The 20,537-nt window shown below is 42.8% G+C and overlaps 7 protein-coding genes across 7 annotated transcripts in view; 4 read left to right on the top strand and 3 right to left on the bottom strand.

Annotated features, from left to right (window-relative positions):
- The first annotated feature begins 724 nt into the window (after positions 1-724).
- Positions 725-3,698, top strand: LOC118416193. The gene is made up of 6 exons (XM_035821273.1): positions 725-1,020; positions 1,236-1,289; positions 1,610-1,681; positions 1,822-1,896; positions 2,441-2,499; positions 2,782-3,698. Exons 1-6 carry the CDS (start codon positions 926-928, stop codon positions 3,696-3,698), a joined length of 1,272 nt encoding a protein of 423 aa, XP_035677166.1. The 5' UTR covers positions 725-925.
- A 472-nt stretch (positions 3,699-4,170) lies between these two features.
- On the top strand, positions 4,171-7,662 carry LOC118416192. Its single transcript, XM_035821272.1, has 4 exons — positions 4,171-4,288; positions 4,505-6,957; positions 7,208-7,278; positions 7,506-7,662. Exons 1-4 carry the CDS (start codon positions 4,171-4,173, stop codon positions 7,660-7,662), a joined length of 2,799 nt encoding a protein of 932 aa, XP_035677165.1.
- A 1,798-nt stretch (positions 7,663-9,460) lies between these two features.
- LOC118416555 (zinc finger protein 778-like) lies at positions 9,461-11,234 on the bottom strand. The gene is made up of 2 exons (XM_035821693.1): positions 10,703-11,234; positions 9,461-10,209 (listed from the first exon to the last, which is right to left on the bottom strand). The coding sequence occupies exons 1-2, from the start codon at positions 11,175-11,177 to the stop codon at positions 9,494-9,496; spliced, it is 1,191 nt and encodes a 396-aa protein (XP_035677586.1). The 5' UTR covers positions 11,178-11,234; the 3' UTR covers positions 9,461-9,493.
- On the bottom strand, positions 11,207-12,470 carry LOC118416191 (mucin-1-like). Its single transcript, XM_035821270.1, has 2 exons — positions 11,284-12,470; positions 11,207-11,216 (listed from the first exon to the last, which is right to left on the bottom strand). The coding sequence occupies exons 1-2, from the start codon at positions 12,468-12,470 to the stop codon at positions 11,207-11,209; spliced, it is 1,197 nt and encodes a 398-aa protein (XP_035677163.1).
- An 836-nt stretch (positions 12,471-13,306) lies between these two features.
- LOC118416190 (ankyrin repeat and SOCS box protein 14-like) lies at positions 13,307-14,977 on the top strand. The gene is made up of 2 exons (XM_035821269.1): positions 13,307-13,448; positions 13,897-14,977. Exons 1-2 carry the CDS (start codon positions 13,307-13,309, stop codon positions 14,499-14,501), a joined length of 747 nt encoding a protein of 248 aa, XP_035677162.1. The 3' UTR covers positions 14,502-14,977.
- A 604-nt stretch (positions 14,978-15,581) lies between these two features.
- Positions 15,582-18,550, top strand: LOC118416189 (probable xyloglucan galactosyltransferase GT20). The gene is made up of 3 exons (XM_035821268.1): positions 15,582-15,597; positions 15,833-15,920; positions 17,173-18,550. Exons 1-3 carry the CDS (start codon positions 15,582-15,584, stop codon positions 18,548-18,550), a joined length of 1,482 nt encoding a protein of 493 aa, XP_035677161.1.
- Positions 18,551-20,434: 1,884 nt separating this feature from the next.
- LOC118416187 overlaps positions 20,435-20,537 on the bottom strand; it is a 3,302-nt gene continuing 3,199 nt past the window's right edge. The window contains exon 6 of the mRNA XM_035821267.1: positions 20,435-20,518. Coding sequence (XP_035677160.1) covers positions 20,435-20,518 — 84 coding nt within the window. The remainder of the gene's footprint in view (positions 20,519-20,537) is intronic.

The raw sequence follows: 20,537 nt of genomic DNA, 5'->3' as shown, positions 1-20,537 counted from the left end.
GGATGTCCCCCACAAATGTGCACACTCCTCTAGACGAGGGGACACCCCTCGACTTTCAAGGGGATACTCCTCTTGAAATGGGGATGTCCTTCCCTTTATAAGGGGATGCTCCTCCGAAATTGGTATATTCATCGGGCATAGGGGACGTCCCTCCGGCACCCCCGCCGGCCCGTGGAATCGGCCGCTGACCCGACAAATTGCTTCCTAGTTCATCTAAATCACAACATCCGCAAGACTCACATGGCCGGTGCTCCAGCGGTACGTCTTGGCTCTCGAGGTAAGCATGTTTTTGTACCGAAAATTGACGCATGTTGGAAATTAGGATGCCCGACCGACGGAACATCGCTTGTTTCAAGTGTTTAATGGCGTCCATGGCTGGACGCGTCCTCCGAGCTCCTGCATTTACGGCCAAAATAAGAGCTTTACCGCGTGTTTGTCGAAACGTAAATTATGCCCACCTCCCCACCACACGTGCTTCACACGTTTTTATGCAAAAGGGACCTATTATAAATGATCATGCGATTGTCTACATCTTATAGGCATTGTACATTATAACAAAGGACATTGTGGTTAATAATGCATGTTTGGCTGATCATGACTCTCTTGAGTTCAGTGTAGATCAGTATACTGCTCAACTTTCTTATACTTTTCTTATACTTTTCTTGCCATGATGAAACAAGTCATTCAGTTCAGTTCAGTTTAAGTCATGCTTGGTTAAAAAAATCACAAAGGATTCAATGTAGCAATTTGTCAAGGATTGGCTCAATCTATCAATCAAGTAATGAAGTAACTTTTATTAGCCGTCCTAAAAGATATAACGTTAGAACCCAAAATTTGTAGTTAACTTACTTTTAAGCAGTTTGCACTGTTCAAACAATATGTGTCCTTTCTTGTTCTTGAGCAGTGTTAGTATGCAGTGTCAAGTATGTCCGGTCGACCCAAGAAAACCAGAAGGCATTTGGTGCTTGCTCTCGGCAAGAAGGGAAAGAGGGATCGAAAGCGGAAGGGACCAGGTCATGGGTAAATATCGGTGCTTTTACACAACAGTCAGACTTAGTTATTTTGATTGTTATAGCCAGAGTGTGGTGGAGACATATTTGAGAAAATCCTGCATGTCTGAAATGCTCATAGCTCATAGTATCAATAATGCTGTATCATTTCGTCCTATAATGGATAAGGATTTTTTTTACTGCTATGTGTTGTGAATTAATTGTCTATTTGTTGTCAATCAACAGCTTTAAAGAAAGTGATGTGCCACCGACAAAGAGACCAAGTGTCAGCAGCACCAGGTACACCATCTCCATCTCATGTCTACTGTCAGTCATGGTACTGATACATGTTCTGATTGGGTTGTAGATGTGAATCGAGTCAAAAAGTAATCTCTGTTACATTGTCTAGATATCTGATATACTGCTGAGACATATTGCTACATTGACATGCTTATCTGACTGCCCTTATTACTTTTGAATGATATATTTGTATCATACGTATTATCCTATGTACAAGATTTAAGAGGTCTCTAGAACCAGCAAATGGTGTTCATTTAGCATATGTCATGAGGTCATGTCATTTGATGTTAGACTTTTTTGACTACTATTTCTTCTACTAGGTCGGAAGAGGAGAGTGAAGATGCTGACAGGGCAGAGGCTTCGACTCTGTTGTCTGGCCCAGCATTCCTAGGGTGAGTTTTTTGTGACATTCTGTACAGTCCATTTCAGCCCAATAGTAGTACCAGCAGATGGTGTCCATAAAGCATATTGCATGTATCTCATGGGGTCATGTGCTGTGATGTTAAACTTTTTTGACTACTATTTTTTCTAGGTCTGAACAGGATAGTGAAGCTGCTGCGAGTATCGAAGAGGAGACTGAAGCTCCTGACAGGGCAGAGGCTACAAGGTGAGTTATTTTGTGATGGTAAGCTTTGAAAGACAAAGATACCTTCTTGTCAAAGGATTCAATGTCTATCGCCAGCTGCAGGATTGCTGTCTGTGCACTAAGGTTGTCATGATACATAACGTATTTCTTTCATCATGAAAGAACATGTATGTACCAGCTACTGATGGTATTGAGATGGCAGAGGTTTTGTCCAATTCAACATGCCCAGGGTGTGTTATTTCGTATTTCATACAGCTGTTTTTTGCGGATTGCATTTTAGATTACAATATGTTTACGATGTGTTCTTTGAAATTAACATCTGACTCTTTAAAAAGGGTTAATAATCTAGTTATAAGAATGTTTTGTTGAGCAAAAGTCTCACAACTGTTGCACAGTTGAATTCCCGGATATTATAGTCTTATTTCTTTTCATAGTGCTTTGGTTTGCCATGAAGATATCCTGATAAGTATTGGTCAGTAAACTGATGGGTTTTGATTCAAGCAGATTTCCAACATAGGAATGTCATGTACAGATATTGCATATCCTCTTTTCTACTTCTTAACAGTACCTTCGATGAGAGTGAGGACAGTATCATGAGTGTGGAAGAGGATTGTGTGCAAACATGTAAGGTTGCTTGCCTTTTATTCTTTTGTTCTTCATTCGTTTGTACTGCATTTCTCACCTGGACTCTCCAGAGTATGAATTGTGTTATGGAGCCTATTGTTGCCTGTATCAAACCACACATGCAATAATTAATGAGATATATAGCTATAGAGTACCAATTGTTACAGAGGAGTGGTCATACCCAGAATGATATTCAACCTGTCTGTCAGTGCCCACCCTTACTTCATACATACTTAATGCTATATGTAACATAGTCCTTTTGAAATTTGCTGTCTGATACAGGGGTTGCAGAACACAATGAAGAAATCAAGCAGCTGATGATGGCCAGTGAGAAAACCCAGCCGGAGGATCTAATTGGAGAACTTGTAAAAGCGATCAACGATGGCACACTAAAACACTCAGAAGTTCCATTCCTACTCTTCTACGACACCCTGAGATTAAAAAACTGTGCAGACATCAGGCTGATGCGTTACCACGAAATCACCATGGCCTACTGCACCTATATCAGAAGGAAACATGGCGCAGCAGTTCTCAACTCATTGAGAGGGTGGAAGTTTGTGGGAGGTTATCGCCAAAGGAAGGAACATTTGCCAGGTTGTGATGCTGATATAATCTTTGCCATCCCCAGTAACACTGCTCTTGAAAATTGGCAAAAAAAGAGTCAGGTGGGGCCTGCTGTTGGGCTGGAGCCAGGCATTCACACAGATATCCTGAAGGAGTTATCTCAACATCATCAGGGACAAGAGGAATCCTGGATTCTCTCCTGGGATGGGAGAAAGGTTCAACCTAACACCGGTGAAACTGATCTTGGTGGGTTGGAAGAAGATGGCCTTACAGCAACAGCCAGGAAGGAGAAGAGGGAGTCTGAGGAGATCAGATTGAAGATCATTGAGGAAATCCTATCAGATTCAGAGGAAAAGCCAGACCTCAATGATGTACAAGAAGCTATGAAAGAACTGTCACAGTACAATGTGAAGCTCAGAGACTCCATACAGAAAAAAGATCTTTGTTTGAAGAAGATGCTAAAGGAAGTAGATGGGGACTGGCAAAAGTCAGATCACAGACATTTGATCAGTTGGATAATTGCATTACAGGCAGACCTTAAGGCAGCAGTGTGTGACAACCTTCAAGCAATTGACCAGCTTGGGCAACTGACTGCTGCTTTGTCTGGTGAGTTTCTTTACCCAACTTTCATGTGATATGTTTAACTGTCAGATTTATTCATCTTTTAAAATCATTTCATTATTGTGGAAATATACAAATCTGCTAGCAGTAGGTATGTTGGCATGGGTTTCTTTTGCTTAGGACATGATTCTTTCATCGCAAGGATGGGAATCAACATGCTGATATCTTCCATTGATATGTTCTCTGATTTATTTTATATGTGCCATTACTTTAGTGCACTCAACTCTCCACAAAGAATACAATTTTATTCTTCAAGTAAAAATCTACATCCCTAAATAGTTTCATCAGGTTGGTAGATAGGTAGATGTTTCATTTGCACAGATGAAGGTGACAGATGGTTGTCAAAATGTTCACAGAAGAATTTAAGGAAGGTTGTGTAATGAAGAAGACTTTGTCAATTGAAAATCTACATACTTTTCTTTCTTATACCCTGTTTCCCTGTCAATAGGAGTGTCCCATCTCTGGTCCAATGGCCAACAAGTGGGAATGAATGAACAAGCAAACTGGCGGAAATTACAGCCTGTGCAAGGACCAGTACAGCCCATCTTCACCCAACAGAGAACAGAGCAGTGGCAGGCTCTCAGGGATGAGGCAGATGTCACAGGTATTATTAGTAATGTGTTCCTCTGTAGTATGTCAGCTTTGATAATTGCTAACCTAGAACCAGTATTATTACATTGAACATATACACTAGATGTAGTTTGATAATTGTTGACAAGCAGGATACTGTTGAATTTAAATGTACAAGATGTATATTCCTAATATCACAGATACAGATGTACCAGTACACCATAATGAAGGAATTCCTTTCCTGTCACAGGGAGTGCTATCCATCGGGCAATTGGGATGGACACTTTGAAAGCTGCTGCTGCTTACCATGACCATAAGAAGAAAGGAATGGAGCTACCACCTCTGAGACCTGGCGTCAAAAGTCTCCTAGAAATTGGAACCAGAGAAGAACCAAACATCCTTGCCACAACTGTAGCAAAAGTACTGCCATCATACTTACCAGACTTAGAATTGAGGGAGGTAGGATGTGTAAAGTTCAGAACAGAGGGAGGTTCGACCATTGTAGACTCTCCAGATGGACTTCTGTACCAACTTCACAGTGATGTGCATTCCCCAGCCACCATGGCAGTTGAATTCAAGTTTGTCACCAACGAGTACCTCCCTGCCCATCCGCGACTGTACAACATCTTACAGTGCTTCTGCCACTGTGCAGCTGCCCAGGTCAATAAGTGCTTGTTGATTTACCAGAACAAAGAAGCTTGCAGAGCTTTCATTCTCGACTTTGATGCATCATGCTGGAACCTAGCCACTTCCCTGATTGACCGGTACCTTGGCCCAGATGGTACTAGACCAAAAAAGAAAGGAGAAGAGACAGGCAAGCTGCAGACTATGCTGCGGGCAATCTCGTCACAATGTGAAGTACTATGTGAGTTTCTGCCTACATTGTACACCACACACGGTGAATATATCAGGCAAGAGGATAGTCCTTTCTATTTGCAGGGCCAGGTGCACCCCAAGGCTTGGACAGACCAGGATCTTCAGCTAGGCGTGAAAGCTTTACAGAAAGCACAGAAGGCACTCAAGAAATGCCATCAGCTTACTCAACAGTATGCCAGAGAAGAGCTACAGTTCTTGCTCACCTCCTTGCACAGGACAGTTGGACCAGAACGAGTGCTGTTTGAGCCAGCAGCATACTTCCTGGAGGCCTGTGCAACGCTGCCTGCTTCTCAGATGAGAATACTTGCTAATGCTGTCCTAGATGCTGTTCATGATGCAGGAATACACTGCCCAGTAGCTTCTGCAGATGGTGCATATGAGTACTTCGTATCCAATGGCTTTGATGGGAAACCATGCACGCACCTTGCATTTGTAAGACATCTGTGGTTCAATGCTTTAAAGAGCCTGTCTAAGCGGGATGCCATTGTTGTGGTTAGTAACATGATTGCTGATGCATGGTGGCCATGGGAGGCAACTTACAACGTGGATGTAGCTGTGCAAACACCTGAGCCTTCCCTACGTGTGGTCATTAGGAGCAGTGTGAGACGACAGTTTCCAGAAGCACCCAGCTGTCAACCTCTTACTACCAGAGACTTTGGTCTGCAGTTTCCTGGTGAATGTGAGGAGGGTACTCCAAGTCTTGTGCAGCATCTTATTGCCTATCCTGCTGCATCACCCAAGACGTGTCATCAGTTCTTCTTCAAGACAGATGGTACCCCAGCCTCAGATGGCAAAGAAACTGGAGCTGACAATGTGTTGCAAGACCTGGTGACAAACTTGGACTTAGATGAGTCTGCACAAGAGGACTTTCAGGACTTTTGTGAGAATAACCCTTCCTTTGTTACAAGTAACATACAGGGTGAGACAGAGGAAGGAAATGTGACTGCTATCAGTAGCATAAGAAACCTGCTGTCAGAGGATGTTGATCAGACACCACCAACATCAAGACCAGTAACACCTGTACATTTTGACCAGCCTTCAGACACAAGACATTCACAGAGAACATTAACAGACAATCAGTATGATGGCATATGTCAAGCTTTGAAAACAGACAAGAAGACAGCAAAGAAATGGAACGACAGAACCACAGAGCAGCTAAAAGATCTATTGTCACATCAAGGACAGGTTTCAAACTTGACAGTAGATGAGTTAAAAGTCATCTTAAGACAACTGAAGGAAACATTTGCAAATGTTCGCCTTGGAAGAACAAAGACTGGTCTCTGTGAACAGCTGTCACAAATAGTAGGAGGACAACAGTTGCCAGTACCGCCATCAATGCTTCGGAACCCTAAAACACTTAGGGAGCTTTCCATCAAAGCATTAAGCTCAAAAAGCAACAAAAAGGAGGCCATTGTAAGTTCCATTTTGAATACAAGTGGTGTGGGGGACAAAGCATTACAGGACTTAAAAAAAGAGAGAAGAACAGTGGATGATCCACTCTATGCCCCAGAAGTACAAGATGGCCCAATCAACATCTACTACCACCCACCCCTAACATCAAGGGGTTATCTACAAGCTATGAGTATTGACCATCACCACCAGAGACAGATAATAAGAACATGTGTCCTGAAAGGAAAGTTTCCTGATATCTGCCCAAATGCATGGAAACAAGTGGCTAAGGAAGGCTGTACACGCCTCACGTCTGTAATGGTTGAGGTCAACTTGGATCAGCAATCAGCATCAATCACGGACATATTCTTTTCTCCAGAGGTGGCTACCAGTATGGAAAGGCTGGGATTTAAGAGGGAAGCTGAGTTCACTAACAGAGTGGGTATAATATGTACTCATTCCTTTTCTTTTTTTCTTTACTTGGCAAATATATACATCACAAAAGGTTACATTGAACCATTTATGGCTGACATTTCATGCTATTTTCATGTTCAGCCTTATATTTCAGTTCAGTAGTCCTTTTTTTGAGATACAGAACGAAGAATGTTTTGGTTTGAAATACTCAACTGCCCTATAATGTTTCAAGTTTTAGCAGTATCAGGTCACTAATGTGTGTCTTTAATTGCAGATGATCCAGTGGCATGATGCCTGGAGCCAACCAGGCATCCACTATATTGACAGAGTAAAGATGGACAGACAGTAAGTGCAGTGAAGACTTTATATTGAATTACAATATAAGCTAACCAGTCTTCATGATTTGTTTGTGATTTGACACTACCGGCTTCTTGAGTCCCAATAAAGGTGTGCCTTGCTGGTGTCAGACCATTTACAAATGACTTTTTAATTTCTTTTCAGACTACATACAACATGTACTTTGATACTATGTAAAAACTGATTACTGTGTTTTATTCACTATCTTCACACAGGTTTACCCAGTTTGAGATTTCCCAGAAGATGCCTTTGGCATTATGGCCACCCAGGCAGTATTACTCTGGTCTGTTCTGGCGCACAGCTGACAGTATTCTGGCAAACTCTGACGTCTTACTGTTGGTGAGAGTTTTGAATTTGTCTTCAAACCTATAATTGATTGCAATGTACTGCACTATATTTGTGTGTGTTTGTTGGTCAATATGATAACTGGATACCTGGATGACTGGTATGTGGGTAGATATTCTTGGTTATGGGGAAAAGTAAAAGGGACAAGGTTAAACAGCATCTGTTCATGTCAGAAAAAAACATGTATGTAGAGAGAAGATTGTGATGCTTTTTTTGTAATGCACAAATTTACATGGCTTAAAACTCCAAGTTGTTCTTTTTGTCATAGAGGAGGAATTTGTTCAGCTTGTATATGGTATCTCTTTGTAATGAAACACCACCATTCTCAAGTTTGGAATCGTGGTGTATATATTACTGACAAATACATTTCCTGAACCCTGCCTATACTATTGTTCCAGATGCCAACAATGGCCAAAGGTGGCTGTGTAAATGTTCGGGCCATTGGGTCTGAACAAAATGAAACAGTATTTTCTCTGGAGAGCGCGAAGTGTATGGCACATGGCAGGGGCCTTCCAGATGTGAAGGTGCTCCCACGTCTTAAGGCAGGAATATTCCAGGATGCCATCCTACTCACCAAGAGTAGTCAAGAGAGGTAAGCAGTTTTGATGATAAATTAGTGCAGTCTCTATGGAATTAATGTCTATTTGTAAATGGATATAATCTATGGTCATTAGATTTCTAAATGGGTATATACCATCATTAACATTATATGTATATATAAAGGAATAGAAACACTCATTTCAGTGTCAACTATCTGAAAAACTTTATTTTTCATACATCATGTTATTTCCACTTTGCAAATTCAGGGGGTTTTCGGTCGTGACATCAAGACGGGCGCCAGTATACAAGACAATCGAGGGGGACATGATGCTGGACAGAACACTGCCAGTGCCTCTGCCTTCCTAGCTTCCTGTCACAAGTATCCACAGGGTGGTTCTCAGTGATCATCCTGTGTTTGATATCAGGAAGCCTGGGAGGCAGAAGCAGAAAACAGTCCCTGGAAGTCTGTTCGCGCCACAACACAGCTCGGAGGGTGTACGACAGCACTATAAATCGTCAAAACAACTGGAGAGGCAGCTGCCCCATGTCAGAGCTGGAATCAGCATCGATTTGTAAACTCTTATAACTTGTAATGAATGAATAACTTGTAAACTCTTATAACTCTTATAACTGAACTGTAACTTGTATTATATAGTATAACTTGTGATAAGATATCACAAAGATGTATGCAAGTAGACCACAGAATGTTTACACATGAGTTGCAACATAAACAACAGTTTTGAATTCTCACCATTAGTGGTAAATAAACAAATTGACCAATGGACCATTGTGATGAATGTAACTTGTAATGAATGAATAACTTGTAAACTCTTATAACTGAACTATAACTTGTATTATATAGTTATAACTTGTGATGTATGCAAGTAGACCACAGAATGTTTACACATGAGTTGCAACATAAACAACAGTTTTGAATTCTCACCATTAGTGGTAAATAAACAAATTGACCAATGGACCATTGTGCCCCTTAAAGGAACCTTGCAGTTAGTGTAAAGACAGTCCATGTATGAAAATGGTGTATATGATGTTTCAAAGTCAAGTAGAAAAGTATCATGAAGTATGAAAATGTAAACTATGTTTCTGGAAAACTACTCGTGGGAACAAAAGAACATTTAGGAACTTTGTAATTTTAGTCTTTGGAAAAATGTAATTTCAATCTGCTTACCATGCCAGAAAAAGGGAAGTGCAAATCAAGCAAAAAAAGGACATATTTTTTAAAGTAGTTCAAGACTAAAATCACTTCAGAAGTTTTGATATGGTTGGAATCAATGTTGAGAGTGATTATATCCTATCTGAATTATACGCTATGATGCTTATTCATGTGCTTGTTCAGAGAATGATCATCCTTATAGTATTTTTTGCAAACGGTGCATTGCACCCCCGTGTGTACTACCATGTGTTCATTAAGCTGCTGATCATTTTTAAAAGCTTTGTTGCAAATTGCACACTCCCTGTGCTCCGTATGTGTTCCCGTGTGTCTTGCCAGGTTCCATTTTGTTCTGAATAGTTTCGAACAATGGTCACATTTGTATAACGCTGGCTTTGTTTTGTCATTGTCTTTGCAGACTGGTTCATGTCTCTTCCTAGCAGATCTTGTGCTTAGTTCTTTGTGACAGAAGCGACACGATTTCTTTATCGGTGACTCATGTTCTTTTTTATAGTGATACCTCAGTCTGTATGACGAATCATACTGTTGCCCACACTCCTTGCATGTAACAGTTTTCCTTGTGTGGGATGACTCGTGTAGCCGAAGTCCTTGTTTCGAGTTAAACTCTGCAGGACACTGCTGACATTTGTACACTTCTCCTTTTGTCATACAAGCATGCCTTGTGTACTCTGATTTTACAATAAACTTTTTAGAACATTGAACACAATGATACTTGCATGCCGCCTCTGTATGCCTCTTGGCATGTTGTTTCGCTCCTTGTTCCGTGAATATTTGCGTGCCACACGTAGGGCAAATGTACAAGGGCTCTTTCGTCCTTCGTAGATACCTCCTCACATGTTTGGAAGCTGGAGAGCAAGAAATATCAAACTCGGTCAAAAGGAACACAATTCAATCTTTATTTATGACAAAACTGGCCCATATGCAAGTATGACTTGTAAAGTGGTGCAGCATACACACAGCACATAACATCTTGTTAAGACAGTGGGGGGTGGCTTAGGTCATATGAACAACATCTATATCGTCAAACCTTTGTAGTCAAAGCAATATGATAATACTTGCATGGCATCTAAGATAAGTTGCTTTCTGGAATTATGTTGATTAGCTTATAACATATATTATGGAAGTTCTTGATACATAATGGCAATTTGCTATACAATACAGTCCTTACTCAAGTGCTAAATCTCCACTACGTATGGGGCAGAAAAAAACTGACAGATTAGAGGATTGTTCCAAAGCCAACATTGATATCAAAACTGCTTTCAACTCTCCAAACCAATCATTCGCTTTGTATGAGTGGAGCTACGTTGGCACTTCAATAGAACAACAAGATTCACTTACATGCTTGGGGAGAACTTAATCTCTCCTCTGCTGTACTCGCATGAAGTGGTGTCTGCAGTTCTTCACTTGACATCTCCCCTCTCTCCTCTGTTCTACTCGCATGAAGTGGTGTCTGCAGTTCTTCACGAGACATCTCCCCTCTCTTCTCTGTTGTACTCGCATGAAGTGGTGTCTGCAGTTCTTCACGAGACATCTCCTCTGTTGTACTCGCATTAAGTGGCGTCTGCAGTTCTTCACTTGACATCTCCCCTCTCTCCTCTGTTGTACACAAATTAAGTGGTGTCTGCAGTTCTACACGAGACATCTCCCCTCTCTTCTCTGTTGTACTCGCATGAAGTGGTGTCTGCAGTTCTTCACGAGACATCTCCTCTGCTGTACTCGCATTTAGTGGTGTCTGCAGTTCTTCACTTGACATCTCCCCTCTCTCCTCTGTTGTACACAAATTAAGTGGCGTCTGCAGTTCTACACGAGACATCTCCCCTCTCTTCTCTGTTGTACTCGCATTTAGTGGTGTCTGCAGTTCTACACGAGACATCTCTGCTGTACTCGCATTAAGTGGCGTCTGCAGTTCTTCACTTGACATCTCCCCTCTCTCCTCTGCTGTACTCGCATGAAGTGGTGTCTGCAGTTCTTCACGAGACATCTCCTCTCTCTCCTCTGTTGTACTCGCATGAAGTGGTGTCTGCAGTTCTTCACGAGACATCTCCTCTGCTGTACTCGCATTAAGTGGTGTCTGCAGTTCTTCACTTGACATCTCCTCTCTCTCCTCTGTTGTACTCGCATGAAGTGGTGTCTGCAGTTCTACACGAGACATCTCCCCTCTCTCCTCTGCTGTACTCGCATGAAGTGGTGTCTGCAGTTCTTCACTTGACATCTCCCCTCTCTCCTCTGTTGTACACAAATTAAGTGGTGTCTGCAGTTCTACACGAGACATCTCCCCTCTCTTCTCTGTTGTACTCGCATTTAGTGGTGTCTGCAGTTCTACACGAGACATCTCCTCTGCTGTACTCGCATTAAGTGGCGTCTGCAGTTCTTCACTTGACATCTCCCCTCTCTCCTCTGCTGTACTCGCATGAAGTGGTGTCTGCAGTTCTTCACGAGACATCTCCTCTCTCTCCTCTGTTGTACTCGCATGAAGTGGTGTCTGCAGTTCTTCACGAGACATCTCCTCTGCTGTACTCGCATTAAGTGGTGTCTGCAGTTCTTCACTTGACATCTCCCCTCTCTCCTCTGTTGTACTCGCATGAAGTGGTGTCTGCAGTTCTACACGAGACATCTCCCCTCTCTCCTCTGCTGTACTCGCATGAAGTGGTGTCTGCAGTTCTTCACTTGACATCTCCTCTCTCTCCTCTGTTGTACTCGCATGAAGTGGTGTCTGCAGTTCTTCACGAGACATCTCCCCTCTCTCCTCTGCTGTACTCGCATGAAGTGGTGTCTGCAGTTCTTCACTTGACATCTCCTCTCTCTCCTCTGTTGTACTCGCATGAAGTGGTGTCTGCAGTTCTTCACGAGACATCTCTCTCTCATCTGCTGTACTCACATGAAGTGGTGTCTGCAGTTCTTCACTTGACATCTCCTCTCTCTCCTCTGTTGTACTCGCATGAAGTGGTGTCTGCAGTTCTTCACTTGACATCTCCCCTCTCTTCTCTGCTGTACCCGCATGAAGTGGTGTCTGCAGTTCTTCACGAGACATCTCCTCTGCTGTACTCGCATGAAGTGGTGTCTGCAGTTCTTCACGAGACATCAACTCTCTCTCCTCCGTCTCCATATTCTGTACATACACATAAGTTATACAAAGCTTGTCACTGAATTGAAAATATCTACTGACCGATACAACTGACTCTTGATTTCAATAGATACAATGGATTGAATGATAGATTGTCAAGTATCTCATTCTGTTGTGCCTTTTTTTCATTTCTTGAATTGTGGGATTATGTGCAGTTTAATTTATGGTGCTGACATTTTATTTACTAGTAACACGTTTTTCAGAGAATAATGTGCCTGTTGTGTTTGGAAATTTATAACACGGCTGCTTATGTGCGTTGTACTTGGCTACACCAAGCAACAAGCCGATGTATACAAGCACTACTCTATGTATAGTATGTAGTGGCAAAAACGTGGGGAGGTGGGCATAATTTACGTTTCGACAAACACGCGGTAAAGCTCTTATTTTGGCCGTAAATGCAGGAGCTCGGAGGACGCGTCCAGCCATGGACGCCATTAAACACTTGAAACAAGCGATGTTCCGTCGGTCGGGCATCCTAATTTCCAACATGCGTCAATTTTCGGTACAAAAACATGCTTACCTCGAGAGCCAAGACGTACCGCTGGAGCACCGGCCATGTGAGTCTTGCGGATGTTGTGATTTAGATGAACTAGGAAGCAATTTGTCGGGTCAGCGGCCGATTCCACGGGCCGGCGGGGGTGCCGGAGGGACGTCCCCTATGCCCGATGAATATACCAATTTCGGAGGAGCATCCCCTTATAAAGGGAAGGACATCCCCATTTCAAGAGGAGTATCCCCTTGAAAGTCGAGGGGTGTCCCCTCGTCTAGAGGAGTGTGCACATTTGTGGGGGACATCCCCATTCGATTGGTCGGGGTGAATGTTTGCCGCCATTCGGCACAACCAGCCGACCTGCCTTGACCTCATCCTCACACACGGGGTGGACTTTCGGGCCAGGGACTTCTTCCTCAACAAAGGGGTGCGACAGCCCATGGCCACCGTACACCTGGCTGCGGCGCTCGGTAAAAAGAACTATTGTCGTTCCTCTAGCGCAGAAGTAGGCTTAAGGTTTCCTACCTTGCTAAATTGGTGTTTTGACCTTCCATTGTTTTCTCTAATGAATTAAGAAAGAATGGAGTCGTAACGAATATTGATAGATGGGCATAAAAGAAATTTAGATATCATTTTTGGGGCTACTATGACGTCTGGAATGTTTTATTGCCCCAATTATTATTATTTTCTATAGAAACCTTGGTACATAGCCCTGCAATGAAGCTATGTTTTTCATGTGCATAATGATGAAAGCTACAGACTCACATTCGCACATCTTGCTATCTCCTAATGATCTGTGATTATTCGAAAGTAATTATTTTCCTCTAATCAAAAAATATTCTCTCTCTACTAACTACAGATAGTTAGTAGATGTCAAGATGTGCTTATTCTACGACCATCCATTATTTCTCCACACAGGCATGTCGGACTGTATCGACGTGCTGATGCGGCACGAGACGAGAGCCTATGCCGACAAGTCCAACCGTGTGTCCGGGATACGGTTCTACAGGCACACACGCGACATGGACGGCGTCAACTGCTGGAAAACACCGATGATATTCGCAGCAGAGAACGGGCACCACGAGACCATATGCCGACTAAAGAAACACAGCATCAACATAGACGGCACGAACACGTACAACCACTTGAGCTCCTGTATAAGGTTTGGAGCTGTAGACGCCATATTTGTCTTGTGTCAACATGGCGCCAGATGCTACTCAAAACCCACTGATAAGTTCACTCCGGAAGGCCCCCTTCACCACGCCATCAAGACGGGAAACATCCGTATTGTAGAACTCATGCTCAGAACGCTGGGAACAGTGGACTGCAGACCGATGATTACCGACCAGACGGACGAACAGGTGGCAGAGCTACTGAGGAAAGTGTCGTCTGCACCGAGGACGCTGAGTCATCTCTGTCGTCACGTGATCAGACGGTTGCTGGGAGAAAAGAGATGCTACTTTGGAGTTGAACTATTGCCACTCCCCAATAGACTGAAATGTTTTGTCAAATTAGTAGAGTAAGAGAAGAGAAGGGAAATGGAGTGAAAATTTGCATATAATCAGTGAAAAAAGAAAATCTAGCAAATCATAGTGTTAGATAGACAGTCACAGGTGGTCAAAAGCATTGGGCATACTGAGCTACTGCTTGCAACGACAATATAATTGAACTTTCTTGCGAATTCTGCAACACCGGGTTAAGTAAAGATCAGATGTTAATCTATCTATTCCCTACTTGCTAGAGTTCTATCTGTACATACGATGAGTCCAATAAAAGACCATTTTAATCGATTAATCTATTGCAAGACAAAAAAAGGAAAGGATTGGTTATTGAACTCAGTCGAATGTTTAAAATGACAGCATTTCTACATTATGATTACGATATCGAATGCAATGCTTTCCAACGATTACTTTCAAAAATCATATTTGGCTAGTACTTCTGAGTGTGACTGTTTTTCTTTCACTATCGCCGCATTGATCATGATTATTTCTGCAAACAGGCCTTGTAATAAGCTTTTTTTTATTCTAAAATTTTAAAATGGCGCCTTAAAAATTAACAGGCTGCAATTTGTGGTCTGGGCTACATTTCAGGACTCTCAAGTAAGTAACAGACCCAGACATTACATACGTATCATCATTATCATACGGAAACGAGCACAAATAGCTGACAGTAAATGATAACGTGAGTCAGCCGGATGGAGCAGTATTGGCCGCCGAGCCTTATTGGCCTTCGAGCACAGGAACTATAAATTACATGTATTAGTAGCTATCATTGTATATTTTTTATCTATATAAGTTAAAGAGATTCTTTGTTCGATATATCCTATGATGGTTAATCGATCTGGCTTGACGTACGGCAGAGGTGACAGCTGGCACGTTTCTCTCTTAAGTAATACTCAGTCAGCAATCATTTCAGTCTAGTTTATAGGGATAAAAATCGGGCACAATATGGGGCGATGAAGGGCGCCCCCAAATGTGTACTGTCGTCTGTTGCGAAGTTATGTCGTTCATTATTGTCATATTGGTACATTTTGTCTTTCTGGTGTATCTGAATGGTCCGTGGATTCTACTGGTATTGTCCAAAGCTGTGACGTCATCGAGGTCATGGAGACAACAGAAGGTATCAGTCAAGACCTTGGCTGCTTTTGTCCATGATCCGGTCATATCAGTGTGCTTCTGAGACTGCCAATCGATAGAGATAAAATAATGCACCGGCTGTCTCACACTATAAACGGTGAAGGTCTTTAGCTTTGCTGCAAAGAGATAAGAGGATTCGTGGAGGGAGGGTCGCTTGAGGCACGCACAGCTACACAATATGTTTGTTACCAGACGACATGTTGTGATCCTGTCCACAGCGGCCATCAGTGGGATGTACCTTGCCACGCTGCTTTACATCTTTCCTAAGGTGGTCAAAGACGACGAGTCAAGTCCATTGCCCAGAAGGTAACTCCTTTGTCTTAGCTATAAACGAATGCGTATAACGGTAAGCGTACGAGGGGGGTTCAATAAGTTCTTGGCCTCACCAAGAAATAACAAGCACAACTCAGATTTTCAGGCACAACTTCATAGTATGAAGTCTTTTATCAATATCCTCCAAATTACAAATCATTGGAGTCATTACTTTCCAGGCATTCGTTTTTTCTAAATTAGAAGGTAAGTGGGGAGAAAAAGAAGGGTGAAGTGTGATCAGACAATTTGACCTCACACCTCAGGTTGCAGATCAATTGTCCACCTTTTTTTTTCGTTATCCCTTACCTAACGTTACTGGGTGTCGCCTGCAACATGATGATCACAATAATTTGAATTTTGGTACACATTTATATAAGACTTTATACATGTACGTGGGGTTATCAATAAGTCCCCGACTTTACCGAGAAAAAATAAGCACAGCTCAGATTTCGAAGCATAGATGTCAAGTATAAAGTCTTATATAAATATGTACCAAAATTCAAATTAGTGTGATCATTACTTTGCAGGCGACACCCAGTAACGTTAGGTGAGGGAGAAGGAAAAAAACGTGGACAATTGACCTGACCTGAGTGTGTGGGTCAATTTGCGCTGCTGGAAGTTAGAAACCCAATTCTTTTTGCTTGAAATAGGAAGAGAATCATTATCAAACATTTTGACAACGTCTTTTGTTAATTTATGGCATGGGAAACTAGACCCACACATGTCTGATCACAATTCACACAACTTTTTTCTCGCCACTTACCTTCTAATTTAGGAAAAACGAATGCCTGGAAAGTAATGACTCCAATGATTTGAAATTTGGAGGATATTGATAAAAGACTTCATACTATGAAGTTGTGCCTGAAAATCTGAGTTGTGCTTGTTATTTCTTGGTGAGGACAAGAACTTATTGAACCCCCCTCGTATGTACCGGGATAGTCACCAGGCTAAGCTCATATACATACAACATTTTCGCGGGCATCCACCTTTCTATTGTTTCTATATACGGTTTAGTACATCAGGGATAAAGGAAATTTTACTTTGGATACACCAGTCACTGTTTTTCACCTTTTTGTCCCATTGGCATTGTTAAGGCACAGATTAGGCACAGTAACGGGAATCCACATGCCTGTGCCTTATCCATACCAACTATACCAATTATGAGTGAGCATATGCCATTCGACCATAAATGTTTTAATAGCTTAGTTCAATATAATTAAGACTTACTCTTACTTGTTGCTTACAGGGAAGGACAAGCTGGCCATATTTCCGGGAAGAGAAAGGTCTACCTAAAGGACGACACGACTGGACAACCCTCACCCAAACCGGTGAAGAGACCAGAAAGCGCGGGAAACGCTGCACAGACGTCGTCTCCGCTCAGGGTGTTCGTGTACGACCTTCCTTCGGAATTCAACTCCGGCCTTGTCCACTGCATCCAGGTGAAGAATAGATGCTACCAGCTACAGGACTATGGAATGGGGTTAGAGTTTGCCCGATATGGGAACGTGTCGTTCAGAAGTACGCACATGTTTTCACTCGAAGTTATCCTCCACCAAAAACTACTGTCCAGCACCTTCCGCACACTAGACCCAGAAAAGGCCGACGTGTTCTACATTCCCTACTACCCAGCACTTGCTGCAGCCTGTGAGCCGGTAAGCACCATAGACAGCCCCGCACTAGACAGAGAACTATGGCAGTTCATCACGAGTAACTACCCTTACTTCCAGCAAGGAAAGCCACATATGATGGCACTAGGCAGGATAGAAAGGGAGCATGCTGACGTCACAGGCGGGATCCTAAAAACCCGGGAGTCTCGCTCGGTAACGTTCGTCGCCATCGAGCACGAGTCGGACCCGAAGACTTTGAAGTTCATCAGACGAAGCGGGTTGCCAATGGTGGTGGCGCCGTATCCTTCCTGTGGACATCTTCTTTCTGACAACAAGTTTGGAGGAGAATCAAAATCCGAGAGAACTCAGTTGGACATACCAAGAGACGTGTTGGTATTGTTTGCCGGGAGCAGGCGAATGTCGCACGACATAAGGCGGATTCTCAGTCAACAGCTTCGGCCGACATCAGAGAAGTATGACGCAACTTCTTCACTCAACAAGCAAAACGTGTGGGTCATCACACAGGAGTGTAGAGACAGAAGCTGGCAGGAGAATCTGGGTGAGTGGATGCACCATTCTGTTTTCTGTCTCCAGCCCCCTGGGGATTCTCCAACCAGAAAGTCCTTCTTTGACGCCGTACAATGCGGGTGTATACCCGTGATATTCAAGTTAGACCACGAACCCGTGTATCCATTCGATGACGTTTTAGACTATTCCAAGTTTACGGTCAAAGTGACGGATGGTGACTTTTTTCAAGAGAAACGGTCAATCGTTGACATCTTGCAAGATATTCCAGAAGCGGTGATTGCTGCAAAGCGAGCTGAACTCCGACAGGTGACGCCACTGCTACAATATTCGTACCCGCCGTTACCAGAAACACATGTACAGGACGCGTTTGACATGATTATGCAAGAAATAGGACGGACCAGGGGCGGTAGATCTAACGTTAGACGCCGCTATGGTAGCAAAGTAAGGAAAGTTGTTGGAAGGGGAGCGGGAGGCTGGGTTGTGCAGTAATAGAAAAACTCAAAGGGAAACTACTGTTCACGCTTCTGTCTTTTCAGTCAGTAGAGAAAAATTTGTACGTTTAATCATCATAATCAAGCGATGACATTAACGTAAAGTACCTTTCCAATAGGCACGATATCGGAATTTGTTAGGGATTCGAACTCAATAAGCTCCAGGTTCAGAGCAAACAACCTTAAACACCTAGCCGCCGTACATGCCACCATTGGTCACAGTGCCACCTCATATAGATACCACAGCATAGCACATTACCTATTATATCATACATAGTACGCATAGAAATGAGAAATATTTGCTACAACAAGTTGTTTTGTTGCGCAGGGTAAACCACAAGACCGATAAAATCAATCACTGATGGGGTAACTCTGTTCACCTCGGCTGGCCCGAGACCCAACATGTGTTTCATTTCTTTGTAAGATGCGCCAAGGAGGCATGAAGGGGCACGTCTTGTTGAGTCCATTAAACTGCGGTTTCTTTGTTAAGAAGACATCACCTGTTATAGCCTGTTAAGTTACGTTCTGTACGTCATACATGCCTTTAGTCATACCGGGTTTACACAAGAGTGTACCTGTCCCACTCAGGTGGTTATTTGGTTGAACAGTCTGGTTCTCAGCAGGCGTGCTTGGGATTCATTTGTATGAATTCTTTGTTCCCCGATTTGAAGACCGTCTTCTGATAACTGCATTTACTTTGCCAACGAGGTTATTGATAGTAGAATTGGGTAAATGTTACCGTATCATGGTGGCCAAACTCCGTTGGCAAATTATTCCCCCTATAGTCCTACAGCCAAAGTAGTAAGTCTGGCAGAGACTAAATACATACGCTTCACTATAGGATGTTTTCATTGCAATTAGGGTGATAGTTTTGTTTTCTTGGGTGGATAAGGGTGCATTGCCATCTTTGATAGCACGTCCACACTGCGCATTTGTAAAAAAAGTTCTAGAGGCCATTGTAACTTTACTGATAAAAACAGACGAACAAAGGCAAAAAAGTGACATACGTTGGATACTACCATCCCCCCTTTGTAGCAATTTCTTACCAAGGCTTAGTTCTGCTTCACACTTTACATGGCATGTAAACCATTGCACCCTATTATCACTACATATTTTGCCTGCATCGTGGCTCTGTGGAATCCTGACAACACTTAAGCTCCCTTCACACGAGAGCACGAATGAGCCGAAATTCCGTCCGAATGAAATTCTTTTTCTATTCGTGGCAATTCCTCGCAATTCGTACTGTATTCTAAACATTCTTACTGCATTCGAGACATTCGTCCCCGTTCTTTTGGCTGGCTCGAAAGTTTTTGACATGTTAAAAACTGTCGAGGTGCATTCGAAGTGGAGAAATATCGAATGGCATTCGTAGTGGATTCTTAGTGTATTCTAACTATTCTAACTGCAGTCTGACCGCATTCTACGGCATTCTAACATTATTCGAAACATTCTTATCTCATTCGATGGAGAACCGAAACGGCAAGCCACCTCGAATCCTGTCAGAATGTTGCCGAAAGAATATCTCGAATGCCGTAAGACTGTCTAGAATGCACTACGAATTCACAGGAATAAACAAGAATTTTCATTCTGACGGCATTCCGGCTCATTCCTCCTCGTGTGAAGGGGATTTAAGGCCCATTTGGAATTCCCACCCGAATGGCCCCGAATGTGACACGAAGTTTGCAAATACTTCATTCCGGCTGGTTCGGCTTGATTCCTGCTAATTCGATTTCCGTGTGAAGGCCCTTTTACAGGGTGCATATAACGTGATTTCTCTTCACAAAATAGACGGAAACAGACATTTTTGCCATCATTGACAGTTTATTCAGTCACAAGTTATTGACTTTGCTATAGCTACAGCCTACTCTCTATGACAGGTGGTTTAAGCAGAGGTATCCATGCCGTAGTTCTCCTGGAAGTGGTTGGTGACGGAGTTGATGATGGTGTTGGCGTCATCGACGTAGGGCTGCACAACCGCGCCCAGT

Source organism: Branchiostoma floridae, chromosome 5, assembly GCF_000003815.2.
Source record: "Branchiostoma floridae strain S238N-H82 chromosome 5, Bfl_VNyyK, whole genome shotgun sequence".
Taxonomy (NCBI): domain Eukaryota; kingdom Metazoa; phylum Chordata; class Leptocardii; order Amphioxiformes; family Branchiostomatidae; genus Branchiostoma; species Branchiostoma floridae.
Note: the sequence above shows the minus strand (reverse complement) of the source record. Positions and strands in the feature narration are given on the sequence as shown.